The following is a 26709-nucleotide window of genomic DNA, read 5'->3' on the forward strand; positions in this document are numbered from 1 at the left end:
ATTTCATGAGAAAAATTAACCCACTGGGCTCTGACAGAAGGGACCAGCTAGCTTCCAAATTAATTATTTCGTCCATGAATATTACCCCTGTTTAACAAAAAAATGCCTTGTTATTATCAATATAGAATTTTTCAAATCATCTGAACGGTCAGCCTTTGTGGCACCTGTTCATATCCTGTTCCCGTCTAATGCTGAAGAACTGTGTGTAAGACTGAAAACAGATCATTATATAGGAATGGATGAAATAGTTTCGCTGAGTACCCTTATCATTTCCTCAGATCTAAAGGGTAAAATGATCAAAAGTTCAACATACGGGCTCCCGATAGGGCGATCTGGTAGATACACATGCCACTGGTCTCATGGAGATAAGTATTGCTCTGACACTGATGATTCCAACTTTCGTGGAAACGATGAAATGGAAGCTGAAATATACTGTTCCAGAGTCAGCCTTTCGATCATTCTGGTCATATGTGCAATTGTATTTCACAAGAACATCATGCCAACGAAGCTGCTGCGTACCTTTAAGAAAGGTTCATAGTTGAACTGCACTAAAGGCAGAAACATACTACAGTTGACGCGTCGACCGGGTCTAGCCAGAGCAGCGTTCCATTGTGTCGACTGTAGTATATTTCTGTCTTTAGTGCAGCTCAACTATCGATGAAAATTTTAATTCGATTATTGTGAACCTTTCTTAAAGGTACGCAGCAGCTTCGTTGGCATAATGTTCTCGTGAAATACAATTGCACATATAACCAGAATTATCAATAGGCTGACTCCGAACAGTATATTTCAGCTTCTATTTCCTCGTTTCAAAAAAGTTGGAATCATACATAAGTATATGGGGCTTTACAAGTGTAAAGCCTCACTCGGCGCGTCGGTTCACATTTGCGACAACACCAGTGGAAAAAATAGTAATGCATATAGATTATTCAAATAATTACGAGTTCACAAAAATCAAACTGTAAAGTAGTTCTTCCGATGAGTTCGATGACGATTCAGTAGAAGCAGCAGTAGCTAAGATACTACAATGTCTCCGCAGAAAATATTCGATACACGAAACCTTTTAGACTAGAGAGGAATGTGGCGAATTCGAAATTGTCTATCACAAAATCATCACGGGAACCAGAGAACTCCGTTAGATTTTTCATGTTTTCGATATGAATGTTCCGACGAAAATCTGGATCCTCTAAATCGGTTGTTGTCGAGATGAGCTATAGTATAGTTCGCTGTTCTCTTATAAGGAAACCATTGCTCCAGAATTTCGTGCGTAAAGTCGGTCTGCTCAGCGCATAGCATCGACTAAGTATGTTTCTGTCTCAGGATCATTTGAATCCGATTACGGCACACCAGAATTAGTATGGAATTGCTGAATGATCCTCGACAGGAGCGAATAATAGATTCACTCTTCTAGGATTGGACAAACCTAAAAAAGCAAGAAAGATGAGAGTGCATATTCCCAGAACGATCTAGCTGATTAAGATGTGTGCAGACTGTGCCTGAATGTGCGAGACGGCAGTGCATATCATCTCAGAATGTCTGGAAGTAAACATACAGAGTTTCGGTTAGCACTACATAGCCTGTAATGGCGCAATGGAAGGATAATCAACCGTCCACCAGATACATATGGAAATAATATGATATATAGGAAGAGGAGAGAGAAAGAACAAGTTTTTTTAGGAAATCGAAAGAGTTCAACCTAAAGCTGATCAAAGGTCTATAGAGCGAGAGACAGACAAAAGGCAAACTAACAACAAATTTGTTCAGAATGGTATGAAATGCATTCTGAAAGCGCACATTTAAAAATTAGAAATTAAGAATTTATTTATACAAACAGTATTTATTTCATTCATTTCATTATAGATAGACTGCGTAGAAAAAAAAAATTTTAAGATGGGTAATTGAATATCATTAAATCAAAATGAAGTTCTTGAATGAACAACCAACTTACGATGATTGCTTTCGAGTGGAAATATCATTATGCACTCAATTAAGAAACGGTGGCCTATGATTTACCATATCTTTATTAAATTATGTATTATAAACAACACAATTTAAACACCTTCCAATTTCAGTTATTACTTTCGAGTCTGCCAGAGGTAAAGGAAGCAATGTAACCATTTTTGTGGCGAAAAAATGTTGGTTGTTGATTTCAAAATTCCCTCCCGTAAAATGTATTTTAGACCACCTTGAAAAACTTTGGTTCCAAGTCCGTCCATCTACACTCGTCAAAATGTTCTAAGGGACAGCGCGAAATTTTAATTCCATTTATTTGTGAAAAAGATTGAAGAAAATTTTTGAAACATAATATAAAAATAATAGGTATCTATAATTCATTAAAATAACCCAAAAATAAGAAATGAATTGAATATTAACTTCAGTCACTTCAGAGACTAAAAGAAAATTAAAGAATTCTCAATAGTGATGTTCTAATAAAAACGTGCTATGAGGAAATTTGGTAATAAAGGAATGAAGCACCGAGACAGTTTACGACAGCCTCACATCTCCTAGCCATGATCCTCCTCAAGGTATCAATCCGATTTTGATCAATTTGTTGTCACTGTTCTCTAAGCAATTTAATAGTGAATCTCGAGTTTGAGTTGAGTTGAGTAGTTGATGACTGATTCGTTTGTGTAGCGTCAATACGCTAATGACAAGTAGAGTGATTTGCTAATCCAAATAACTAGACGCCCTCTGGTACATTTTATGAACAATTTAGCTTCTATCAGATCAATTTGTCTCCTTTTTATATTCAAGGTAAAAGGGATAAATCTGGAAACCTGGAAATTGACTAGTTCAGAAATGAGAAGGGTCTTTTAGGTACGGATGCGAGTGTATTCACGCTTCATAAGATGAAACCATCATTTTACTGCATATGTAAAACAGTCCAGAACGTTATTAAGTGCATAAAGGTTTACGAAAAACATTATTAACATTTTAAATTAACCGCTAACCATTTTTCATACATTCAGGAGAATTTGGTATTGCCAATGTGTCATAAAACTTACTAAGGAAACGAGATTAGTTGTATGGCCTATTGCAATGCCACCTCAAACCATCAGGTTCCACCTTGGTATCTATCCACCCCATGTACAGATTCTAAATAAACGCTTATACCACGGAGTCTTCACACTGTTTTTCTATAAAAATCTGGATTAATTCGTGAATAATACTCCTCCCATTCTTATTCCACATCCTGATCTAATCTCCTAGCGGTATTCTCACGAGAAAGAACAGGAACTCTTAGGGGACGTCTAGCATGAAGGCCAGTCTCATGTTAACGATTTCTCACCGTTTGATCGCTAAAATGTATATTATCAACAATCTGTAGTTCACTTCCTAATTGATTAACGGTCAACTTTGGGTAGTATCATGCTTGAAACTGTATAAATCTGTCGTGAACCGGCTGGGTAGCTCTTGAAGGATCAGCACGTCTTTCTCGGATATCCTTTAAACGTGAGTTATCACGCTTTTTGATGAATTTACCATTTCAGCAACATTTCGCATTATCATGTCATGTCACCCTTTATGAGACCAATTGCTCTTAACTATGTGTAGCGATCGCCGATCTAAATGATGCCTATCCATAACTACTGTATGAAAAATCAGCTAATTCGAAAAAAATTACGCATATAACTAAATATTGACGTATACAAGTCAAAAATTAATTAAAGTTACCCAATACCTTTACCCTTGTCACGACAAGAATCAGAAGAAAACTACGAGCACAATATGAAAAACCAACATCTTAGCCACATTCCCTTCGTAAGATACATTTTATTTAAGAAAATAATCAGTTGTCCCGTAGACCATTTTGATGTGGGTATATGTTCGCACATTCTGAACTTCTCAAAACTCAGCAATTCTTTTTCGATTTCTATGAAATTATGGGTACTCAGTTTCGGCAGTAAATGATCCGATATAAGATATCAGCTTTTCTACGATCAAGACTACGCATTATGCATGCCTAAAGGTAGAATTCCCGAGATTTCTCATATCTGATCTGAGCAAAGCTTTCGATTGTCTTTCCAGAGGCAAGCTTCTTGACAAATTAAAGTTCTATAATATTGATCGGAGTGCAATAGATCTCATTAATTCCTTTCTCATAAATAGAAAACAGGGTGTAGATCGTAGTGGTATAGTATGTCTGATATGTGTGATGTCAAATGTGGTGTAACCTAGGGATCGGTCCTTGGGCCACTTCTTTTTATTATTTACATGAACGATCTTGTAAACATTGATGAGGACGCTGATTTCGTCATTTTTGCCGATGACACAACGGTATTGAAAAAAGCAAAATCTAAGGAACTTTTGGTTAATAACATGAACGAAGCATTTCATGTAGTTTCGGATTGGTTTCATAGCAACCAGCTCAATTTAAACGTAACTGAAACGAAGTTTTTTTCAATGAGAGATATGGAGGGAATTGCTTCAACTAAACCGGTTAAGTTCTTGGGTGTCCATATAGATATTAAATTATCTTGGAATGCTCACATGGATAGCTTTTGTCAGCATGTATCATCTTGTGTCTATGCATTGAGAACATTGTCTGGTGTAGTTTCGAATACAGTTTTGAGGAGTGTCTATCATGCTTTCATTGAATCAAATATGTCGTATGGTATATTGTGTTGGGGTCTTGATGCAAATGTAAAGCGTCTATTCAGTTTACAGAGGAAAGCTATCAAGGTAATAGCCAGCTCGGTTTAAGAGATGAGTGTAGGAATGCTTTTGAAAAAAAAAATTCTTACTGTCCCTTGTTTATATATGTTACAATGTTTGTTATATGTGAAGTCTCATGTTGCTGAATATAGGACAAACCAAGATGTGCATGATCACAGTACTCGTCAAAGAAGGCATATTTATACCGATTTCCGTCGAATCAACAAAATGAAGTGTGGAGTAACATATTACGGGCCTAAACTTTTCTACCCTTAAAAAGTTTTAAGTTTCAGTTAATAACTATTTACTGAGGAAATGTTTTTATTACCTTGAAGAATACGTCTCTTTTGATTTTTCTGATTTTCAGGAGTGATACTTTTGTATATTTTTCTTTTTGTTTTGTTGTTTGACGTATGTAAGCATTTTTGTTATGTATTAGCATGAATAAATTCTTATATCGCATTCTACTAGATAAATATTGATGAAAATTGGTATGGCTATTTGGATAGTACCTAGGTCCATTACTTCAGATGTATTAGTGGTGAACCTCCATTCTGAATACTGTATACACATGAAGTATCCAGGATCTCAATATTTTGCTTTTTACTCGTTCAATTTTGAAGAAATTTGCTGAGGCATTCGTATTGGAATATTAAAAGTTCCATAGTACCTATTCCTTACATAAAGAAGTGGAGAGTATGGTTTCAAAATTTTAATCATCGATTCCAATAACAGACATTACTGTTTTCAGAAGTTTGCATCTCGATAGATTCATAAATTGTAGGGAATATTCTCTTGTTTAATATTGTATATAACTTATCCCCGATTAGTTGTCCTATCATTCAGAATATGCTGTATGTGTAGTCAGTGTAGTGTCTAGTCCTCTTAGCCACTACACATATAGTAGACATTGTATATAACTGTTTTCATTATAAAATGAGTCGGAAAGGAGGTATTACCAAAAAACTTTTTTGGTGGTGCGAGCGGTAAAGATACGAGGAGGCAAGGTTTTTTAAAATTTTTATTAATCTTCCCTACATATTGGGTAACTAAGTATCAAAGTTATAATCAATTATTTATTCATCTCAGATTACTGGATCTGATATTAATTTGAATTTTCCTGAGGATAACTGAAGAATTATTTGAGAAGAACCGACAAAAAACCAAAAAAGGGTAGTTCTGAACCAGGGTTTTTTTTCAAATTTCTTTAAACTACCAGTGATTCACCAAAACTAAATTCTGGTGGAAAGAAACGGGCAAGTACCCCCAGTACCCCCCCTAATTTCTACGCCCTTGCGAGGTGGCAAAGTTGAACTTTGAAATTCTTAATATCGCCAATTTTTGAAACTTGGACTAAGTAGAATCTTCTCAAGTTATTGAATTTTCATGTATATTGCCTTCTTTCTAGATAACTCCATAGTAATGAGTGATGAAATGGCTTTCAGTCCTCGAAAGACTATGATCACATTCGGATTTCAATTCGAGTATAGACTGTCGCACGCCTCTTTTGAGTTGCAACGCCAATTGGTTATATTAAATTCTCCAGTTTTTCCCGCTAATATCCTTTGAGAGTTATCGAATTGGACAAGTAAAGACAAGAAGGCATGATATGCCGATACGGAGTAAAAAGCTCTGAATTGATTGGCTGATTGACAGTAATCATTCTACAAATATATTTAAAATCACCTGGACAATCGTAACTCAATAGTTCAAAAAGCATCGTAATATGTTTTCTTCAGGCCCACATTGAAACTAAATGTCGATATAAGTGCACCTGCTTCGATGTAGTGAAACCAATAATGATTAGTGATATTCATACAGGTTCACATAATTGTTGAGTTCTAGGGAGAAAGAGTCATTTGGCAAAAAACGCCACATTGTGTGTGTTATTATACGAAATATTATTATTTATGGTATCCGAATAACAAGAGCTCTCATCAAAGGTAACATGATAGTCCGACCTGTATTGAAGAAGTAATCGACCAATATCTTGAATTGACTTATATTACAATCGTATTTATTCTTCGTCTACGATTTCATAGCAATCCTACTTAAATACCATCCCAAACGCTATTTTTCCACACACATCGAATTTTTCAATGACACATCGCATGTTGCTACATCAATGATAGCCGTCATGAATTGATATCATACCCAAAGTTAATCTTGACCTCGAAATTCAACGAATAGTTGAATTTTGAATACATAGTTCACTTTTGGGTCAAAACTCACCTAATCTGCCTCATACTGCACATATTTGGGACATGACTGATCGCTAGCTGCAGCCTCTATAAGCTTGCGCACGAAGTATACCTATGGACCCAGTTGAGACACAGTTCAAGTTTGGTATCAGCAAATTTAATGAAAATCTCACTTGTTATGTTCAATATTGAGGAAACGGATTGATTTCTATTCCGAAAAATCAAATTGCTCAATTTGTATTTTGTTTAATGGTAATAAATATCATAGTAATTTTCTCTCTTTTACGCTGAATAATTTGTTAATTTCATTTTTTGAATTTATTTTCCGCGTTGCACTTAAGTATTATTAAAAATTTTCAACCATAAATTCAAATGGAAAAATTAGAAAAGCACTGACGTGAGGAGTTTTAACGCGTTTATACAAGTTATTTTCTGACAAAATTTTGCATAAATTTTTTACTGTGTGTTTTTTAAAGCAAACTAAGGCTTCTCAGCACAAATGTACATCCGATACCTAGTAAATTTATTCTTTATTGTATCAGTAATTTTGGAGAATTTCATAGCTGAATTGTTGGATAACTCATTTCATCAATGAACTTCATGTATCTGATATCCCAAATTCGTTGTCTAGTGAGAGATCTCAGAATCCCTTCTAACCAGAAAAAACGAATGCCACATATTCGGGATAGATTTCTGAGAGAATGTATTTGGTGAAAAAAGCAATCTCATAAAGTCAAGTGTTTTTAAGCTTTAAGAGAAAATTTGAAAATGGCATGAAATGAAAAGTTCTCATAACTTCTTTATTATTGGTGGTATTACCACGAAACAAAAACATCCTACAGGCACTTTTCCTAGTAGATTCCATTGGTATAATAATTTATTTTTATTGCCATTCATTTTGAAATTATAATACCAACTTGTGTTTTTTTTAAATGTAAACCATAACAATTTCTATAACAAATAAAATCGCTCTGTTTTTCCCTTTTCAGAAATATGTATACAACATTATGAATAAATTTCCATTCAAACTATAAAAATCATCAAAAGTTCCAGTTTCACACGACAAGTTCTTATCTATGATACTCTGTGATTTCAGATAATTGTAATATTAGGTGGCCACCAAGGTCTACGGATTCAACACCGTTAGATTTTTCCCATATTTCAACATTTTCAAAATGATCAATATTAAATGTGACAATAAGAAAAAATCTAACAGTGTTAAATCCGGAGACCTTGGTAGCCACCGAATATATTAATCATCTGAAGTTCACATATTATTATGAATAGGCACTTGGTGTTTGCCGTGGGAAACTGAAACTTTTGATGATTATTATAGTTTGATTGGAAATTTTTATATATAATGTTATATATTCTTGATAAGGGAAAAATTGAGCGATTTTATTTGTTATAGAAATTGCTATGCTTTACATTAAAAAAAAACACATGTTTGTATTATAAGTTCAAAACTAATGGCAATAAAAATTAAATGATTACACCTTTGGATTCTACTAAAAAAAGTGCCGATGATGTTTTGTTTTATGTTTATAGCACCAACATCAAAGAAGTTGTGAGAATTTTTCATTTCACGCATTTTCCAATTTTCTCTTATAATAACTTGAAAACAGTTGAATTTATGAAATTGTCCAAAAATGAACTCAAGTCTCTACCACAGTCCGTCCAAAAGTTATCATCTACTACGAACATAATCGTTTTCGACCTCGAATTCTTCATGTCGAACTCGATTTTTTGGAATCCCCCTCCGCTCTAAATTCAAAAATTAGAGATATTTAGGCAAAATGCCCCAGCAAGCATGCAGAAAAAATAGTAACCGCTGTCTGGACATTGCTATAGAATGTGCTCTTGAATGCAAAAAGGTTGGGGACCCCTGATCTATAACTACCGCGAGAGGAGTAGGCCATGCAAGACGCATCAAGCGTGTTACTCCGGAACTCCCATTCCGGTCCCGGGTCCGGTAGGCGGCTTTGGATGTTACCGCTTTTCAGTTGTTTGCGGTCGGTCCAAGAGCACTCTTCACTCTTCCCAAATAGTCGGAGTCTGCGATCATGGTGCCGTTTTACGCGTGCTGAGCGAAATATATTCTTCTATAATCCTCATTGATATGATCGAACTTTTTTGATGAGCCTCAGTTTTTCATTTTGAATCAAACATGGATGTCATATACAACAAATATCGGCGTATTAACCTGCCTAAAAGGTGAGAGAAAATTTTTATAGTAATCAAAATTGAGACAATTATTTGAAACCGATTCCTCCGATTAACCTTCCCATTTATTCACTCAAACATACATCGCCAGTAACAGAATTTTTTTCTTACTTTGTGGTTCATTAATTTATTTCAATTTTTTCCAGAATAAATTCATTTCGTAGTCTTTGAAATTTGTAGATTATCTTCTAATGTTTTTGGTATCAATGCGCTTCAACAACAAATTTGATGTGAATAGCTCTTATAGTTTCCGATTTTTGTTTAATTATTTTCTATAATAATCCTTTCAATCGTTCGAGGAAAATATTTGTTGATTATATATTGGGTATAGAATTCGAAAATTGAACTAAATATGTGTTTACGCACTACGTAATTAGAACTGCTGACAGAAGAGTCTTATAGGAACATATCTATAGATCGTAAATACCTCATTATTTATTGATGAGATCAAAATAATCATATAACAGTAAAATGGCTTGTTCTGTTTGATTAAATGAATAAATGAATAAATAAATAAACAGCAATCCAATATATGATAGGACATATACGTATGAATAACAAAGAAGTAGAAACCGTGTGCCTTTGGGTACAGTGAATACATTTTTCAAGAGATAAGTTTTGTCTATAAAAAATGCAATGGTGCGCAAAAAGAGGATTTTTGAAAATTATAGTCTACACTTATCGATGTATTCATTAAATAAATAAATAAGTTTTTTGAAACAAAAAATATAACGAAAAACAGTCTATGAACGTATATTGTTGCGTAAGATTATGATTAGATTTGAACAACATTTTGGTTCTGATGTTTGAAATCGGATGAATTGGAAAAAAATACTATCATTTAGTCTTTCATCCGAATAATATAACTGGACCGAACTTGTACCTAGTAAATGTTGTAATGATGCTGATTAAAATATTCGTTACCGCAAAGTCCTTACCCTAATAGTTCCGAAGTTACGAATACTCAATATTTTCAGTAGTAATTCTGCATAGATAATAGGTTATCGCCGTAATTTGAAATTGCAATGTAACGCTGTAGGAGAAATTAATCAGAAATAAAAGATTACATCCACGCTATATCACTGTTCTGATAGTTTCGGATGCTTGAAATATTTAATCTTGAAGTTCAAAATTCACCGGATAAGACCATTTTTCTTAATTTTTTTGTAATCGCAATAATTGATTTTTGACTATACTATACCTACTGTAATTTTCATTTGGAATATTAAGAAATTGCATTATTATGTATGAAAGCTCAATGAATTTATAATTGGATCATTCTTTAACGTAATTCAATTCGTATTGAATGTGTAGTATACATTTCAATATTTAGTTTATCATTTATAATTCACATTCTTCTTTTACATTTTTTTCTTGTTTTGATCTCTCGTTTTTCCATTCAAAATTCGGACTCCTTTATCAGTGTATTCATAATAATGGATTATCGGTAAACAAAAACATATATCTTATAATGTTTTTGCAGGGGAGCGAAATTTATTATAACAAATGCTTTTATTCTACTGTTGCTGTCAAGGTGAGCGTCAACTTCCCTGTTATAGGTTTTTTACTGCAGTTATTTCATTTTGAATAAAGGTTCCCTTTTGTCAGTCTCTCTGACCGGAACTTCAGCCTATTTCACTATTGTATGTCCTTTTATACGTTCCATTAAGTTTTCCATGTATTTCTATATTGTCTGTTCTATTGTTTTTATCATCAGACATCCTCTTATCTTGATTGCTCTCGTAGGTACCATGACATTTTTATGAAATTTCTTATTATTCTGGTACCTAAGTGCAATTGTAAGGTCTTCTTCTTGGAGATTTCCACATTATTTCATTTGCTTCCTGTTGGTATATATGATGCTCGGATCTACTACCACTGCCCTTATGAATTTGACTTTGTTTTCCAGAGATATATGTTGTACTTATGCTTGTCTGGTTTTTGATTCGTATTCAGGATTTGTATGATTATACAACTCATGTTCTGATGAACCAATAGAATCCGTAAATTTCCCATAGTATTGATAAGTGAATATACTACTTGACGACGAGGTATAATCGTTTTGGTGTTTCGCCTCCTGCCATATTGTGATCATTTCCATAGTAACATTCTTGGACGTTCTCCAAAAAATAAAAGTCAAGCTCAGTGAAATGTCATTGAATTATCAAAATGCAGTGCTTTGGTTATAGTTATTCAAATTATTCGTTATATAATCGTAACGAATACCACTCGAGCATAGACAATATATTTGGATTATACGAACCTCTTCACTCGACATAGTTCGCGAAACACCACTCGAGCTGCGCTCTTGTGATGTTTCTATGATATTGTCTATGCTTTTGCGATATTATAACTGTTTATATTTCCTTGGTAATTTTTTTTTCGATTTAGTTTTCTCTGAGCTTACCAGTATTCTTCCTTGTTAATCCTCAACTATGTCCCAGAATTATCCCGTCACGTAATCGTAATGGGTAGTGGGCATTTTGTTCGTCTTCTTCATTTTATCAATGAATCATTGGTGCCACATCTTCTCTAAGACCTTTTCCATGACCATTTGCAAGAGTAATATTGTCCATGAAAAAAAGTGGATCTTCTATAATGTTTTTCCATAGCCATCTCTGCATATTTTATGATTAAAACATTCTTAAAATCAATTCTTATGAAATTTACTACTTGAAAATTTATTTCTTTTCTACATTGCTTCTCCTGGTGTGAATCTAATGGAATCATTTGAAATCAAAAAAAAAAATTACTGCTATACCTAGCTATGTAATGAACATATAGTAAATAATTTTTTTCGGCAACCGTCCGGGAAGTGCTCACTTCCCGTATTTTTACGTAAATTACTATTCTGAATAGACACTCTTCGATATACAATATGAAAATCATCATGAAATTCAACTCAATTGTTATCAATGGAAATTTACGAATTCCAATAAAATAATAACCTAATCAACTGAATATTTCGTTTTGAAATCCCAATTTTGAATGGTCCAGTAGTTACGGAATCGTAAATATCAATCATCTAGAAAATTTTATTGATAATGATAAGTCTATGGATTCAATAATTTGCGAAATATATATAGTACTGGAATTGTAATGAAACGATCATTGTGAATCGGTAATTCATTATTCAAATACATGATTATATCATACTTATACAGCCTAGAAACACCTGATATTCAATTTTCAACCTGATTTATTATGATTTACGACTTTCAATCAGCTCACTTTATGATGGATTATAATAACCAAGTTATTCATCATTAATTATTCAGCCATAAATTCATTCTAACACTGAAATCTTTATTTGATTTTGCGTTTTTACTTTGACATCGTTTAAAAAGGTGCATCATTTTTTATAGTGATAAATTCATTCCAATTTATTGATTCCCTTCCAAGTAATATCTGTCATATGAAACAATTTATAGAAAAGGAAGTAGGCAGCTACTATTATTGAATGATACTTTTTAACATATTGGTGGAAATTATCCATATAGTGGTGGTATATTTGTGTTATGATTGAAAAAATGATTTTTGGAGGAAGAATCAAGTTAAAAAAAGTTGCGTATTGTACCTATTTATTTGAATTAATTCTGCAATTCTGAAAATTCCGGAAAAACAAAAAGATATATATATATATATATATATATATATATATATATATATATAAGGGGGGTTAATTTTTCATCCCCTATACAGGGTTTCCCAGAAAGAATGCGACAAACGGATTCCATGAATGAAGGTCATCATGGAGGACTCAAAACTCTTAAACTAATCGATCAAAAATTTCAAATTTTGAAGTTTTATCAACTTCACTATCGCCTTCCTGAAATCAAACAAAGCAGATCCGTACTAGGAAAATTTTAGATTTTTTCTAGTTTCGGGAATACTGGATCACCACATACATGAAATTTATGATTTTTTCTGATAAACTTCTGCTGTAGTATTGTAGGATGTTTTTCAACAAGGTCATATTTCTATGAAGGCTCATTAACTGGAAACGTTTAGCCCTGGATTCACTAGAAATTGCGTCCCTTCAAATATGACGACCAAAAAAAATTGGAATGAAATCATCTTTCGAATGGGATAATAAAGAAGGTATGTATCTGTGAAAAAAAATTGACAGATCCACGACGCCTGAACATTGACTTGTACAAAACGCTTTTTACAGAACAAAACAATATTCAGTCATTTTCGAGAAAATTTGAGTTACCAAGATTAGTGAATCACCCTGTACATTTGGAAAATATTGGTTCGATACCTACTCAACTAGTTTTTTTTCTTAAATATATCAAATTTGGACAACATTATACAGGGTGATTCACCGGGATGGTATTAGACGTTCATGGAAAATTAATCATAATTTTGAGCTGCAAATTTGCATATTGAGGTTTGAGACAAAGTCAAAAGAATTTCCAAGTATGGAAAATTCCTAATGTCTCAGTGGCAATAACGAACCAAAAACGGTAGGGTCAAATGATAAAAACCGAGTCTACCATTACCTCAACTCCTTTCGCCGTTAGGTCAGTGTTTAACTTTGACCAGCCCCAGCGGCAGACAAGGATGGTGGGCCGTGAATATAAACTACCGTAAGGAGGTCATGTCTTACGCTTCTTGCCATATAAACTGGGAGGAATATTCCACCAAGAGTTTTGTAAAACTTCACGATGATATAAACCGATAGGAATTTTTATGTTCTCTTTGAGAAATCAACATCAACATCGTCTAAAAATCGAATATTCAACTGTCTTGTTATTTCATCAATTCATTGATTCAATTTTCATTTGAAGTGTTCAGTGAAAACATAACAATGAAAGCTATTGTATAAAAATTCAATTGCTTCTTTTGTTACTTCGATAAATTTTGAAATGAAAAAATTATTTGAAACTTATGATGCTCACTCTATACAAACCATTTCCGATTATACATTATTATTATTTTTATTTAAAATTTTCATGAAAAGTTGCAGTTTATTCTGTTTAGTTTCTGTCAGAAGTTTTTTGAAAATCTATAGCAGCTATTATAAATTATAACAAAAACCCCTTATTTCCTTATCTATCTGAAAATTCTTTCAACATCCCACACCTTTTATATTTGACCTTTCGGAGAACCCGAAAAACGTTACGAGGATTCCTACCAGTGTCTCATATGGACCTTCTCAAATAACAAAAGATATACCAAAACTCCTTCAAACAGAAATACTAGATTTGCTGAGAAACTATATTTGATCACTGTTCTGTTGTTTCTTTTTGTTTTTGTTCTTGTCATTCCCTGGATACACCTCTTCGTCACGCATCCTCCTCGCCGTCCTTGATTTGGCAGACTTTTGATTTGCTGGTTTTTCCTTTTTTTATCTTTCATGAACTGTATTATTAACTGCTTTGGCCTGGCCAGATTATACAATACAGGCATGCTTTGCCTAGGTGAGTCTTACCTGGTCATACTAGATTCACAAATATTGTTGTTTTATAGGAAATATTGTATGGAGATCAGATTGAAAAAATTGAATTGAATTGAAATTTGATTGAATACTTTTTAGTAATACTGTATCAATGCTATATTATAGGTTCACTTCACCACTTCTGGCACAGCACTGTTAATTGTTTATGCAGCAGCAAAAGGTTGGAGTGTAACTCGAAATGAAAAATTATTTTCCAACTATGTTGTTATTTGACGAATTATTATTTTCAGAATGACCTAATACAAGGCAATACACTATCCACAAAATAGTCGGGTACGATACTGTAGAGGTAATAAGCGGGATTTTTGGTGATACCAACGTCGGAAATGATTGAGAGGACTTCTAATTTTTTTGCTTAATAACTGATTATATTTCAACTAGAATATAAAATTCTCCCAACGTTTTCGAAGAAAAAACAAAATTCAACTTCAAAGCAACATTCTTAAAGAAATGTTCTTTGTTCTACAACATTCAAAAGAAATGTAAATTTTTTTGAAAAATGTTTGGAACATTTGCATCATATGAGAACATAATTTCATAAGAAGAGACATTCACCAATTCATTATGCTTGAACTTGAACTTGTGTGAATTGAACTTCCTTTGCTAGTGTTCCTCAAATGGTATACCAACCCAATTATCTGAATGAAAGGTTCAACGATCTACATCTGATGTTATTCGATTAAAAGATGAGCCTGATATTATAAAAACACTCAAGTCAATTGCAGCGCAGTATTAGAGAAGTCTTTCGTAGTGAAGATACCAAGTAATAACGGAATGACCAAGACCTTGAGAAAATTATACGAGGTCACCTCAAGGAATACAAGGAATGTGAGATGAATGGGAATGAACGATAACATTAGAAATTTGGAAAACATTCTGTTGTTTCATGAGTTTTGTGAGTTAGAGATTGGTTCCAATGTTTCACCCACAGTTCAAATGCTCAAATATTGATAGAAATTATTTGGAAAGTAAACATTTTTTCGATGAAATTTTAGAATGATTCACTATCTGATTGTTTCCTACATGGAAGTATAAATGGTTACTGATATGAGAAGAATGATTTTTCCTCAAACTATTTCATTCAGTTTTCAAAACACGTAGTCAAAACTTCCTGGTCTGTTGCATGTATTGAAAATTAGAATTATGTGATACTCTCAACACGAGATTATTATTTTGGAAAAATTTCAATTAAGAATCTGAAGAGTATGTAAATATAATTAATGTCTGATTCGACATACAGTATGTCAATGTGCAAAGGTACCACCCTGAAAATTATCAATCCCGTAGATCCGCAAGGATGCGGGATTGTTAACAAATACTCTTTGTGTTCAACCTATTAAACATGCTCATAAAAAGGTCTTATGCTATCAAAAACATACTATAGTATGGAAGTTTAAAACTTGGCAAGAGCTGTCGAGTTTTACCGCGTTAAAACTCGAAAAATCTGCTGACAAGTGCTGTCTCACAGTTTTTCCAACTAGAAACCATTTGTTATTCAAAATTGAGCGTTTCTGATTGGTGAAAATTAAGTCAAGGGTCGGAGTTGCAGTAATCAGCTTCCAAGTACATACCCGTACCCCTATTCCGTCTGCATTCAAAAAAGGCCATTTCATGTTTCAGCCATAGAAGAAGCCATTGATTTGATTCCTCTTCTAAATTCAAGGGTGATGGTTCACGCCTAGTTGCTAGATTAGATAATGGTATTTTGTCCTGATATTACAGATATTTGCCTAGGTTTTTTAACTCCGGTACCATACTTGTCATTAATGAACGGCGCTCTTTTATCCTAAAAAATAAAGCTTTAACAATTTCTTTACTCAATGTCGAAATATAATGACTTTCCAATTTGCTGATCATGAATCGCAGAGTAGTTTCAGCAGTAACTGGTGTTGTATCTTCGTCGTAACTTATGAGAGGCTTATTGCTTTCTGGGACGTTTCAAAAGACGTTTGCGCTTTGGGAATATGCAATTTCAATATTGAATCCCGCAGACATCCAGAGGGATCCCGCATTTGCGGGATTGGATTCCCTAGTTCCAACCGATTTATCACCCTGTGAGCTTGATGTAAGTAACCCCTAAAATTTTGGTTGAGTTACCTTGTTTTGAAGGTTATTGTATATGGCTTTTTCCAAAATACCATACACTTGACCTTTATTATTAGTATTTCCAAAAAATATTAATTATAATAGTAGAATACGATAGCAAGAGCTGCAATGAATCATGAAAAATTTTGTACTATAAAAGATTCTCAAAATGCTATCCATTATTCTGTAGATAAAAATATATCTTTTTTTCTTTAATCTTTGGCCATTACTGATTGGAAAACTTCAATTTGAATTTCTCTGTATGCTGTGCGTATCCTAACTTTCAATTCTTCTACATCTCGGAGCAGCATTTTATACACACCCAACTTTGAGTGTCTTCAGGGGAAAAATCTAAAGGTGTCAAATCTGTGTAGCATCGTGGCCATTCAATCAGCCCTCTTTTACCAATCCATTCCTCTTGGAAATCGAATGTGAGCAGTGAGCCGTAAAGACTAACGGACATAATCGATTTTTACTTATATTCTTCATCAACCATCAATGATTCGAAATCAATCGTTTTGGATCACTTTTGACTCAAAATAAAAAAATAATAAATGTTTGCTCAAAACGACAGAATGCTGTACCTCTCGAACAAGGTAAACAATAAACTGAAAAGACTAGTGACACTAGTGTAAAGCTGACCGTGACTACAATAATAATTTATGTACAATCAATTCGCTAGAGTTTCAATCATAGTCGGTCAATGACCAATAATGGGTAGAACCATTTTTCTGAATCAACATAATATAGCGTTGGAGTTACAAGCTGAATCAAAGCAAACAAATTATTATGATATGTATGTCCATGACTATAGTTGGTAAAATTCTTTAATGATTTTTAAAGTGGTCGACTGAAATATATGCTATTTGAACAGGTAAATTGTTACATTATATAAATAGTAAACGATTGTCATGAATTAACAGAATATACCCTCTATGATATGTACCTATCTATTTAAGTTATTATTTTTGATTATAAAATTCGTAATTTAAAACACACAAATTGTACTGGTATTTTCATTAATTCTGTTGATTCTTGAATAACTGAGATGGAAATTTCTTGAGAATTCCGAAACCATCAATTTGATCAGACCACAACATTGCATTCAGATATGAAACGATAATTTCATGAAATATTCATGTTGATCACGATACTAGAGAAAATATAAGAAGAATAGGTTTCGAAAAAAAATTACAAATATTTTCGTGATCACAAAAAATTCGAAAACAATATTCGGAAAGAAATACCCAATATTTCCATGACAACAGATCCGGTCGCAATGAGATTTTGTAGAATAACATTTTAAAGCTTTTTGTTGAATTTCGTAATCGTATCAATATCGTTATCAGAACAATAGGAAATTCAAGCTGACATAAAGTCAGGACTTTTAAGCGCTCGTTTATTAATGTTACAATTTGCCCTTGGAGTCCAAATAGACATATGAGAACTAACACTTCATTTGCAATACCTATCCAAATGAAAATTCTTTGTCTGAGATCTGCTGTAGGTATTCTCCAATATGCAATCTCTACATTTCTATTGGTGTACAACTTTGCTTCCGCCGTTTTGCAATAGATGGCTGTAGCTATAAGTGGTAGTCGAAATAAATAGACCGTAGATGTCATTCAATAAGCTAAGGTATTTGTAATCTTAACGCCATCGAAATATTAGTCGATTTGTGTCTGCATCTAAAGTTATTCTCCATTAAACATGTCAGCTTACGAGCCAAATTCTCGTCATTTTCGGGAGGTTTTAATTTTCTGCTTTGGTATGAAAAAATCTGCGGCTGAGGCACATCGATTGCTCTCAAATCTCAAATACCTATGGTAAGGCCGCTATTAGTGAAAAAACATGCCGAGAGTGGTTTCAACGCTTCAAGAACGGTGATTTTGACGAAGACCAGTGGTGGAAGAGAGAAGGCTTTCAAAGATGCAGAATTGGAAGCATTACTTGATCAAGACTCATGTCAAATGCAACAAGAATTGGCAGGATCATAGGGGTGACGCAACAAGCCACTTCAAAACGCCTGAAAGTCATGGTTCAGAACGAAGGAAATTGGCTGCCGTACGAGTTGAAGCCGAGAGATGTTGAACGGCGTTTGTTTGCTTGTGAACAGCTGCTAGTAAGGCAAAGACGAAAAGGGATTTCTGCATTGCACTCTGACTGGAGACGAAAATGGGTTCTTTACGATAATCCCAAGCTCAGAAAGTCATGGAGATATCTAGGCCATGCTTCCACGTCGACGGCAAAACCGAATAATTACAGTTCCATTTCCAAGGACATGCTCAGCATTTGGTATTATGAGTTGTTAAAACCGACTGAAACAATCATAGGCGATCGTTATCGAACGCAATCAATGCGTTTCAGCCGAGCATTGAGAAACAAACGAGCGCAATACAACGAGTTACGAGAGTAATTTTAAAGCATGACAATATTTGACCCCATGTTGCGAAAGTGGTCACACCCGCCGTATTCTTCAGACGTTGCTCCCTCGGACTATCACTTGTTTCGATTAATGGCACACGACCTGGCTGACTAGCACGTCCGGTCTTAGGAAGAAATATAAAATTGGATTGATTCTTGGATCGCTTCAGAAGATGACCAGTTTTTTCAACGCGGGATTCGTAAGCTGCCCAAAAGATGGGAGAAAGTAGTGGCGATGGACAATACTTCGAATCATAAATGTATAACCAGTTTTTTTACAATAAAGACTCAAATTTAGAAGAAACGGCGGAAGCAAAGTTGTACGCCTATGTATAAAACGAAAATTTGACATTGTCTGATTCCAACATAATTGAACGTTGAATATAAAAGTTTGTTTATCCAACTCTCTGACACCTGCTTTATCCATACCCCTCTGGAATCTGAGTGGAGATGAAAGTACAACTAGTTTCAAAAATCTGCTAGAATTACAATTAGAATCAATTATATTTGAAGATGAAAGTGACCATCCTATTCGCCGACTAAGCATGACATGCGTTCACTTTGCTCTGGGCAAAACTAAACTTCAATAAAATCGAATTACGCAATCTAAACATCTCCGAGATTCTGAATGTAGGCCTTCATTAATTTATATCTATCCTTTCAAAGTAGGTAAAAGCATGAAAAAATCTAGACGAAATGGATTAAACTGGAACAGTCCCTTTCACATCTTGGCCTATGATGCTTTCGAATGGATTGTAGTTCCTGGAAATGCCATCTATGAAGATTTTTTAAATTGATTTCATTCATATTCATTTGAACATAAGCCCATATAAGTCGATGACACTCCAACTAGAATTTCATAATTAGTAAATGTATATATGTTGCATTTCAATTTGGAATGAAAAATGAGAAAGATTACTATATGGCAATAAAATATTAGTCGTGGGATGAGAATGTTTAGTGGAGTTTGTCGAAATAGCTAGCGAAAAAAATCTTAGCATGGAGCAATATAGCGTATTTTAATCAGTAAGTTATGGATTAATCATATAGAGAAAGTTGAAGCTGCACAGAAAAAGCTTTAAACACATCAACCTTTGTTTTTTGCTATACTCGCATTTTTGACCATTGAAAATTAAATTGAAATTGAAGGACGGCGATTATGTACAGGGCCGGCGCGAGTAATTTTGGCGCCTGAACGAATACAATTTTCGGCGCCCCTGCTGAAAAATCAATTATCACATACCCAATGGTTGGGCTGCCATGTGTTATTTATTTATTATTATTTTGATATTATGTTCTGAATAATATTTTTCATATTTTTTTTATTATAATGTAAAATGGCTTGTTCGTATAAATAAATAAATTACATAGGCGGCATCGTAAAGGCGTGCAGGGAATGTTGACAAACTAAGCGGAGCGTAATAACCTCATATTGTTTTTAAGAATCAAGGATGAAGTATGAAAAGGCGGCCAGCAAACTGGGTCGAATTGCCGACCCTCTAATAGAGGCGCCTGAAAAGGTCGCTTCACTGTTGCACCCCCTAACGCAGGCCCTAATTATGTAATGTCAAAAATTCTACTACATTAAAGAAAGATAAAGAAAGAGAAGAGTTAAGTCGCACGAACGAGAAGGCCATTTGACAGGACCACTTCTGGAAATAAAGTTGTCACCAAATTCATTTTGCAATGAATAGATTGGAGGAACATACTGTCGTCGATGTTGAGCTGATTAAGATGCTCAATCATTTCCCATGTAGTCGAAGCACAAAGGTCAACAAGTTGAGAACGGCGATGTATCGACAATTCGGCTTCCTCTTCAGCACTTCGCGCAACAGCAGCAATTTTCTCTTCGGTACGCACATTTATTTGTCTTGTTGATGGTATTGAATCGAGATGAATAAAATTAGTGCGAAAATAACTGCACGGAAGGCTTGCTCAATTTTTTTTTTTTTTTATACGCATCTCTCGGGAAAAGACTGAGCTTATAACGCCCTTTCAAGCGCCCCGTGATGAATTTAGAAGAAATCGGTTTGTGCGTGTCTTAAACCGCTGTAAGTTGTAACCAAGGGGGAATACATCTTGAGGTAGGGTATTCCATAGCCTTGCAGTTCGGTAAAGAAAAGCCTTCTGATACACCGATGTCCTAGCTGTAGAAAGATGCACGACAAACTGGTGAATATAATAAACCGTGAAATGAACGGAGATGAAGTACTCTACAAACTTCGAAGAAACAGATTTATTTTTTCGAGGTAAATTTTCACAATTTTGAAGCGTTGTTCTGGCGTTAAACGATTCATGATGAATTGCCAAACCTTAATGAACAGAAATGTCAAACCAGTTTAACATTATCAACTTTCAAACCATAGACAACAACCATCGAAACTTCTCATGCACCTTAAAAAAAACACCTATCAGAATTCTGATGAAAATTCATAAATGATAATATATGACATATGAAAATCGATAGATCACTGTATATTACTATATTACAAAAATCATTTTCCTACCTCCGGAAGGTTGAGTACCTCCAATTTGTTAATGATATTTCCTATTGAAAACTCATAGTACTGCGTATTACGCATATGATCTTTCTCAACAGATTACTGAACAGTACTGTCCTACAGTAACCTGTAGTTTCTGATGAAGTTTTTAATTTTTTCTTCTCGTGATAATTATAGTTTTTTCAACTTGTATAAGATTTTATTACAAATTTCTTCGATAAGATTTTCGATAGATAAAATGAAATAGCTCTTGTGGAGCCCATTTTCTATTCCAAAAGTTAGCTTTTGTAGTCGGAAATCCGAACATTGCATGCAAATATTTCATCATACCTAATAATTAGCTCTTTTACACAAAAGCATTCGAAACGAACACACATACTCGATGCGTTGAACGTACTAGCTACTAGAGTTCTACGACTTTTCAACAATGAGATATAAATCAATGTCAGGAAAAATTGACCAAGGAAGAGATTCCTGAATGTCGGAACATAACTTGTTCGATCAGTCTCAATGTGTTTTTTATTTTATCTACTAAACGACCAAATGCAGTGAATTGGATCAGTAGGTCAAACACCTCGTGTTTTTCCGTTGTCAATACAACTGCATTTCTAGTTGGACCTGTTTTTTTTACGGGGGCCGCTGTTCTGCATCGGTGACAGGAGATCCATTCATTCAGGGAAGGAAGTATCATTCGACAGTGGCGTAGCCAGGGGGCCAAATGAAATCCATTATTGTTCGTAATTACTAAAGAAAATAGAATTTTCAGTCAAACATGAAGGCTACAAACCTCATTTGAATGTTCATTTTCAGCTAATTGTTTCCAATAATGACTGTGGAATTGGTAGACGCTAAAACTTTCTTTCCCTAATCAACAAGATTCTGCGGTATTGATAATTTAGGAGATAAAACTTGGTGATGAACAAAGTTTGACATAACTTCAACTCTTTGATTGTAGCTTGCATTTTATGGTAAAGATCCAAATTATTTTCATTAATTCACAAGGAAATTATTGGCTTTTTGAGAGCTCGTTCCCCGAATATATCATATCGTCACGATGTCAGTATTTTTGAAATTTTGAGCTGGAAACGGTCTCGAAGAATAAGGTTCGTCTACTTATGACGATTCCATGCTCAAATTCAATTCTGTCCGTCAGGCGTCAGTATGTTAGTTCGGCAGTACCTAGAGGGACAATAACTCGAAAATATAAACCGAAAAACAAAATAAGACTAATAATTCCGTGAATATGACGATTCGAAATATTTTTTTCAGATAATTTGTGGAACAAGTATTCGAACAAAATATAATATCGCATTCTGATGTAAAATCACAATTTCAAGCTTCTTACAGAATTTTATGCTTATCGCTTAACCAGACTATATAAATTTCAATAGGAATATCGGAAAAAATACTTAATATTTCAGTGACAATACATCCAACCGAAATGAGATTTCTCCTGTAGATATAAAATAAAAGATAGAGGAAGATGAATAATTGCAATGTGTCGGATTAAAAAGTTTTATTTCATGTATAGCCAATAATCATTCATATGATCTATCATGTGAAAATTCAATAGGGAATCCAAAAATATAAACGATATATTGAGCATGCCATTTGAAAAAAAAAATAGTCACTTTCAATATAATCGGAAGTGATAAAAGCATGAAAATATTTGAGATATTTGCTGCAATCCGAATAACACAATAAAAATTAATTTCATTAAAATATCTTTATAAATTAATTTTGGGCGAGGCTGAGAAAGAATAGCTGTATAATTCAATTTAATAACGCACAGGTAAATATTTCGCGAAATAAATACCTCTGTAATTTTTTGATGTTTATAGTGAATAAATATTATATTATTATTATTATATTATTTGAATTAATCCATCCAATCATACATACATAATATTTATAAATGTGCAGAAGAGTCTAGAATCGATGATTTACCGCAAATATTTTCCTCAATAGTGCAGAAAAATGACCAATTCTGAAAAAAAGTAGTGCGAAGTGCTAGATATATTTTCATTATATTAATATTTTGAAATATGTAAAACCGATTTTGAGGGCACGAAGCGCAGTGGAGTGGAAGCATTTGCAGTTAGGTACTCACATTAGTCTATAATAATAATAATAATAAATTTTATTTATACGGTATATTTATGTACCTATTTATTATAGGAACTAGGTATAATAATAATGCTTCAAAGGATCTGTAACTTATTATATTTATTTTAGCCAATAAACATTATTGTTACCATGAATGCTGAAAATGGAAGTTTAACTAGGCTTTAGAATTTTAAAGATATTTGAGAATGCTGAATCATAATTGATACCAGAAAAATCCAGAAATTAGTATTTTAGATAATATGAAAAGTTAATACATACTATGCATCGGAAAGAAACATTTTAATATAAAAAGTTTAATTTGTTTTTCTTTGGTAGATAGCAATTTTCGAAACACAAGGTGTTTCAGTTTCGAAATATCAGATACTCTTCATCAAGTCGTATAGGATTCAATAAAAGAATATTAATTCAAGAATCCTTAGACCGATTAACAAAAATCTTTATAAAATCCGACGTCAAAACATAAACATCGTTAAACCGAGTGAATTCAAGGATTTACTGAATTCCAAGAGTGATTAAATTCTTCATATAGTACAAATTAACAATGTCATCATATAAATTATTCACAAAAAAAACTGGAGTTCTACACCCGACGCTGGCGGATGTCGTTATTGGTCGCTATTATACCATCATCGGCTACCGTAAATACTGTACATATTAATATCTCATTGTTGTTTAACAGTTGTGACTATAGGTAGCTACGTGTTCTTAATGACATGATTGATACAACTTTTTTTAGAACTTAACAATGGATATCATCAATGAAGATTTGATTTTACCTCAATTGCAAATCAACCAATTACATCGACATACAATATGAATCACTTGAATGGAACCGAATACTATAAACGCGTTGTTTGTACAAGGAATTCATTGTATAGTCTTATTTTTATATTGTTTACACTTTCCTTCGAGAATGTGCTATACAGAATAAATTGCATATTGTTTCACTAAAAGGTGTGCTAATAGGAAATTTCCTCGTAAAGGTACTTTCTACAATGAAATGTTTTCCAATTATTACGAATAGATAGATGTGTGGACAATCATGATGATCGTTAATGTGAGAATGCCATTTCAAAGAATAATTCGATAGGAGTTGAAGAAAATTCAATAAAACTGACAAATCAATGACATTTCTGGAAATAATTACTTATGTGATTGAATTATCATAAAAAATTTGCTGACAAAAAAAAGAATTGATAAGACTGCCAGTGTTCAATTATCTAGACTAGACTGTTCAATGTGGCCTATCAACCGACTTTTGTAACAGATTCCATATGAAGAACTCTTGGGGAACTTCTTACATTTATTATTTACATAATTTTTATTCGTTTTTAGAATCCGTCATATTTTAAGAACTTCGAATCGGTATTCATTCAATTCGTAAAATAATTCAAATTAAAATATTTGTCGAAAATATTCGAAATAAATTGTTAAAAGTTCATTTCCTTTTTAGAATCACCTACCATCTCCATTTAAGGAAATGAATGTTAAAATTTAGTCAGGCCAACTTGAACTTTATAATTCATGAATAAAAAGGAACTTGTGATTCAGGCCTTAGTATTCAAACATAGTGTTGAGATTTCAGTTTGTTGAGTTGTTGATTACCTAGTCACTTTAAATCAATATTATTCATTTTATTCGTACACTTCTTTCTTCACCTATTGAATTAGTTATTCAAAATATCATAGTACGATATCATTTGGAGTAGATTTTGTAATTAATAATTCGTGAAGTACTTCATGAAAAATAGTCTTTTATGAGTTTTCAATAAGATCAAAGATGTGAATAAAATTGCATAAAGTTTTGAAGAATGAGAAGGGGTTTTTTAAATGAATCAGCGTAATAATTATTTAATGCATCTGTTACTCCTAAATCTTAGATGATAGAAATTATGACGAGAATTCCTTTCAAATATTTTCATGACTAGCATCAGAGCTCAGCAGCACGCTGCGTAATTGTCGGCAAAATGGAAGCGCTTGGTACATAAACCCAACCGTTCATCGGCAAAGTTACCACGATCTGCTATGGAAGTTATTGCTTCAATATTTGTGAAGCCATCACCATCAATATAAAAATATGGAAATGAATTGAAAGAATGACTTTGTATTCAACGAATAATTTTTAAGTTAGACTCCACTTGTGATCAAATTTGTTTTATAATGTGTACCTGCACCTGAACTGAACTCTACTATTTGATTTATTTTGATTTTGGCATGGAAAATACACTAGAAATGTTCAATATGAATAGCCAAAATTGAATATTCTGCTTCTCTCAACTCAAGTATTCAATCACATAAAAATTTGTTTATTATGTAGTGCTGTGTTTCAATGTGAGCTTAAATGACCTGAAGAAGAATAGGTACAGTAATGTACGATAGCAGCAGTTTTTAGTGAGATTTTCAGATCTTGATTGGTGTCATGTTTTAATTTGTAATGGAACTATTTTGTAAAAACTTTTTTAAACATGGGCTTCAGGAGTGATCTAGATTCTTCAGAACAGAATGTTGATTTTAATGAAGTATCTTCATATTATCAGAGCTGTGCCGAACTTAAGTAATTTATGATCAAATTGTCGAGTCGAGGTGAGCTTATTCAAATAATTTCATTATCAAACTGAGTTGGCTTCTACTTCAAATCTAAAATTTAAGACATGACATCATATCAAATATTCATTTCTATGGTTTTTTCCACAGAGCATTGTGGAAATTAGCCGAAGTACCCATTTTTTGATTTCACAGATCATTTTTTTGAGATCAAATTACTCGAAAACAGCGCATTTTACGAGAAAATATTAGGTATACTCTTATTTTTATAAATATCAAATATTCATTAATGAGCGTTCATCTTACATTAAAGAGTTGGGTTCTTCCAATTTCTGCTATTTTTATGAAATGTAATGGTCATAACAAGGGAATTGGAAGATGGAATTGTTTGTTCGGAGAAGATTCATAACATCAAGGAAAAGCTATATTCCGAAAAATTTTTCCATTGATGCAATCATTTACGAGATATAGGCGAAAATTACTTC

The 26709-nt window shown here is 33.4% G+C and overlaps 1 protein-coding gene across 1 annotated transcript in view; it reads left to right on the top strand.

The window, feature by feature from the left end:
• Window positions 1-8801: 8801 nt before the first annotated feature.
• The window catches only part of LOC123673237 (heparan sulfate 2-O-sulfotransferase pipe), a 46046-nt gene continuing 28138 nt past the window's right edge, over window positions 8802-26709 (top strand). Inside the window, exon 1 of the mRNA XM_045607708.1 lies at window positions 8802-9071. Coding sequence (XP_045463664.1) covers window positions 9025-9071 — 47 coding nt within the window. The 5' untranslated portion in view covers window positions 8802-9024. The remainder of the gene's footprint in view (window positions 9072-26709) is intronic.

The sequence above is a fragment of the Harmonia axyridis genome, chromosome 2 (genome assembly GCF_914767665.1).
Source record: "Harmonia axyridis chromosome 2, icHarAxyr1.1, whole genome shotgun sequence".
Lineage (NCBI taxonomy): Eukaryota > Metazoa > Arthropoda > Insecta > Coleoptera > Coccinellidae > Harmonia > Harmonia axyridis.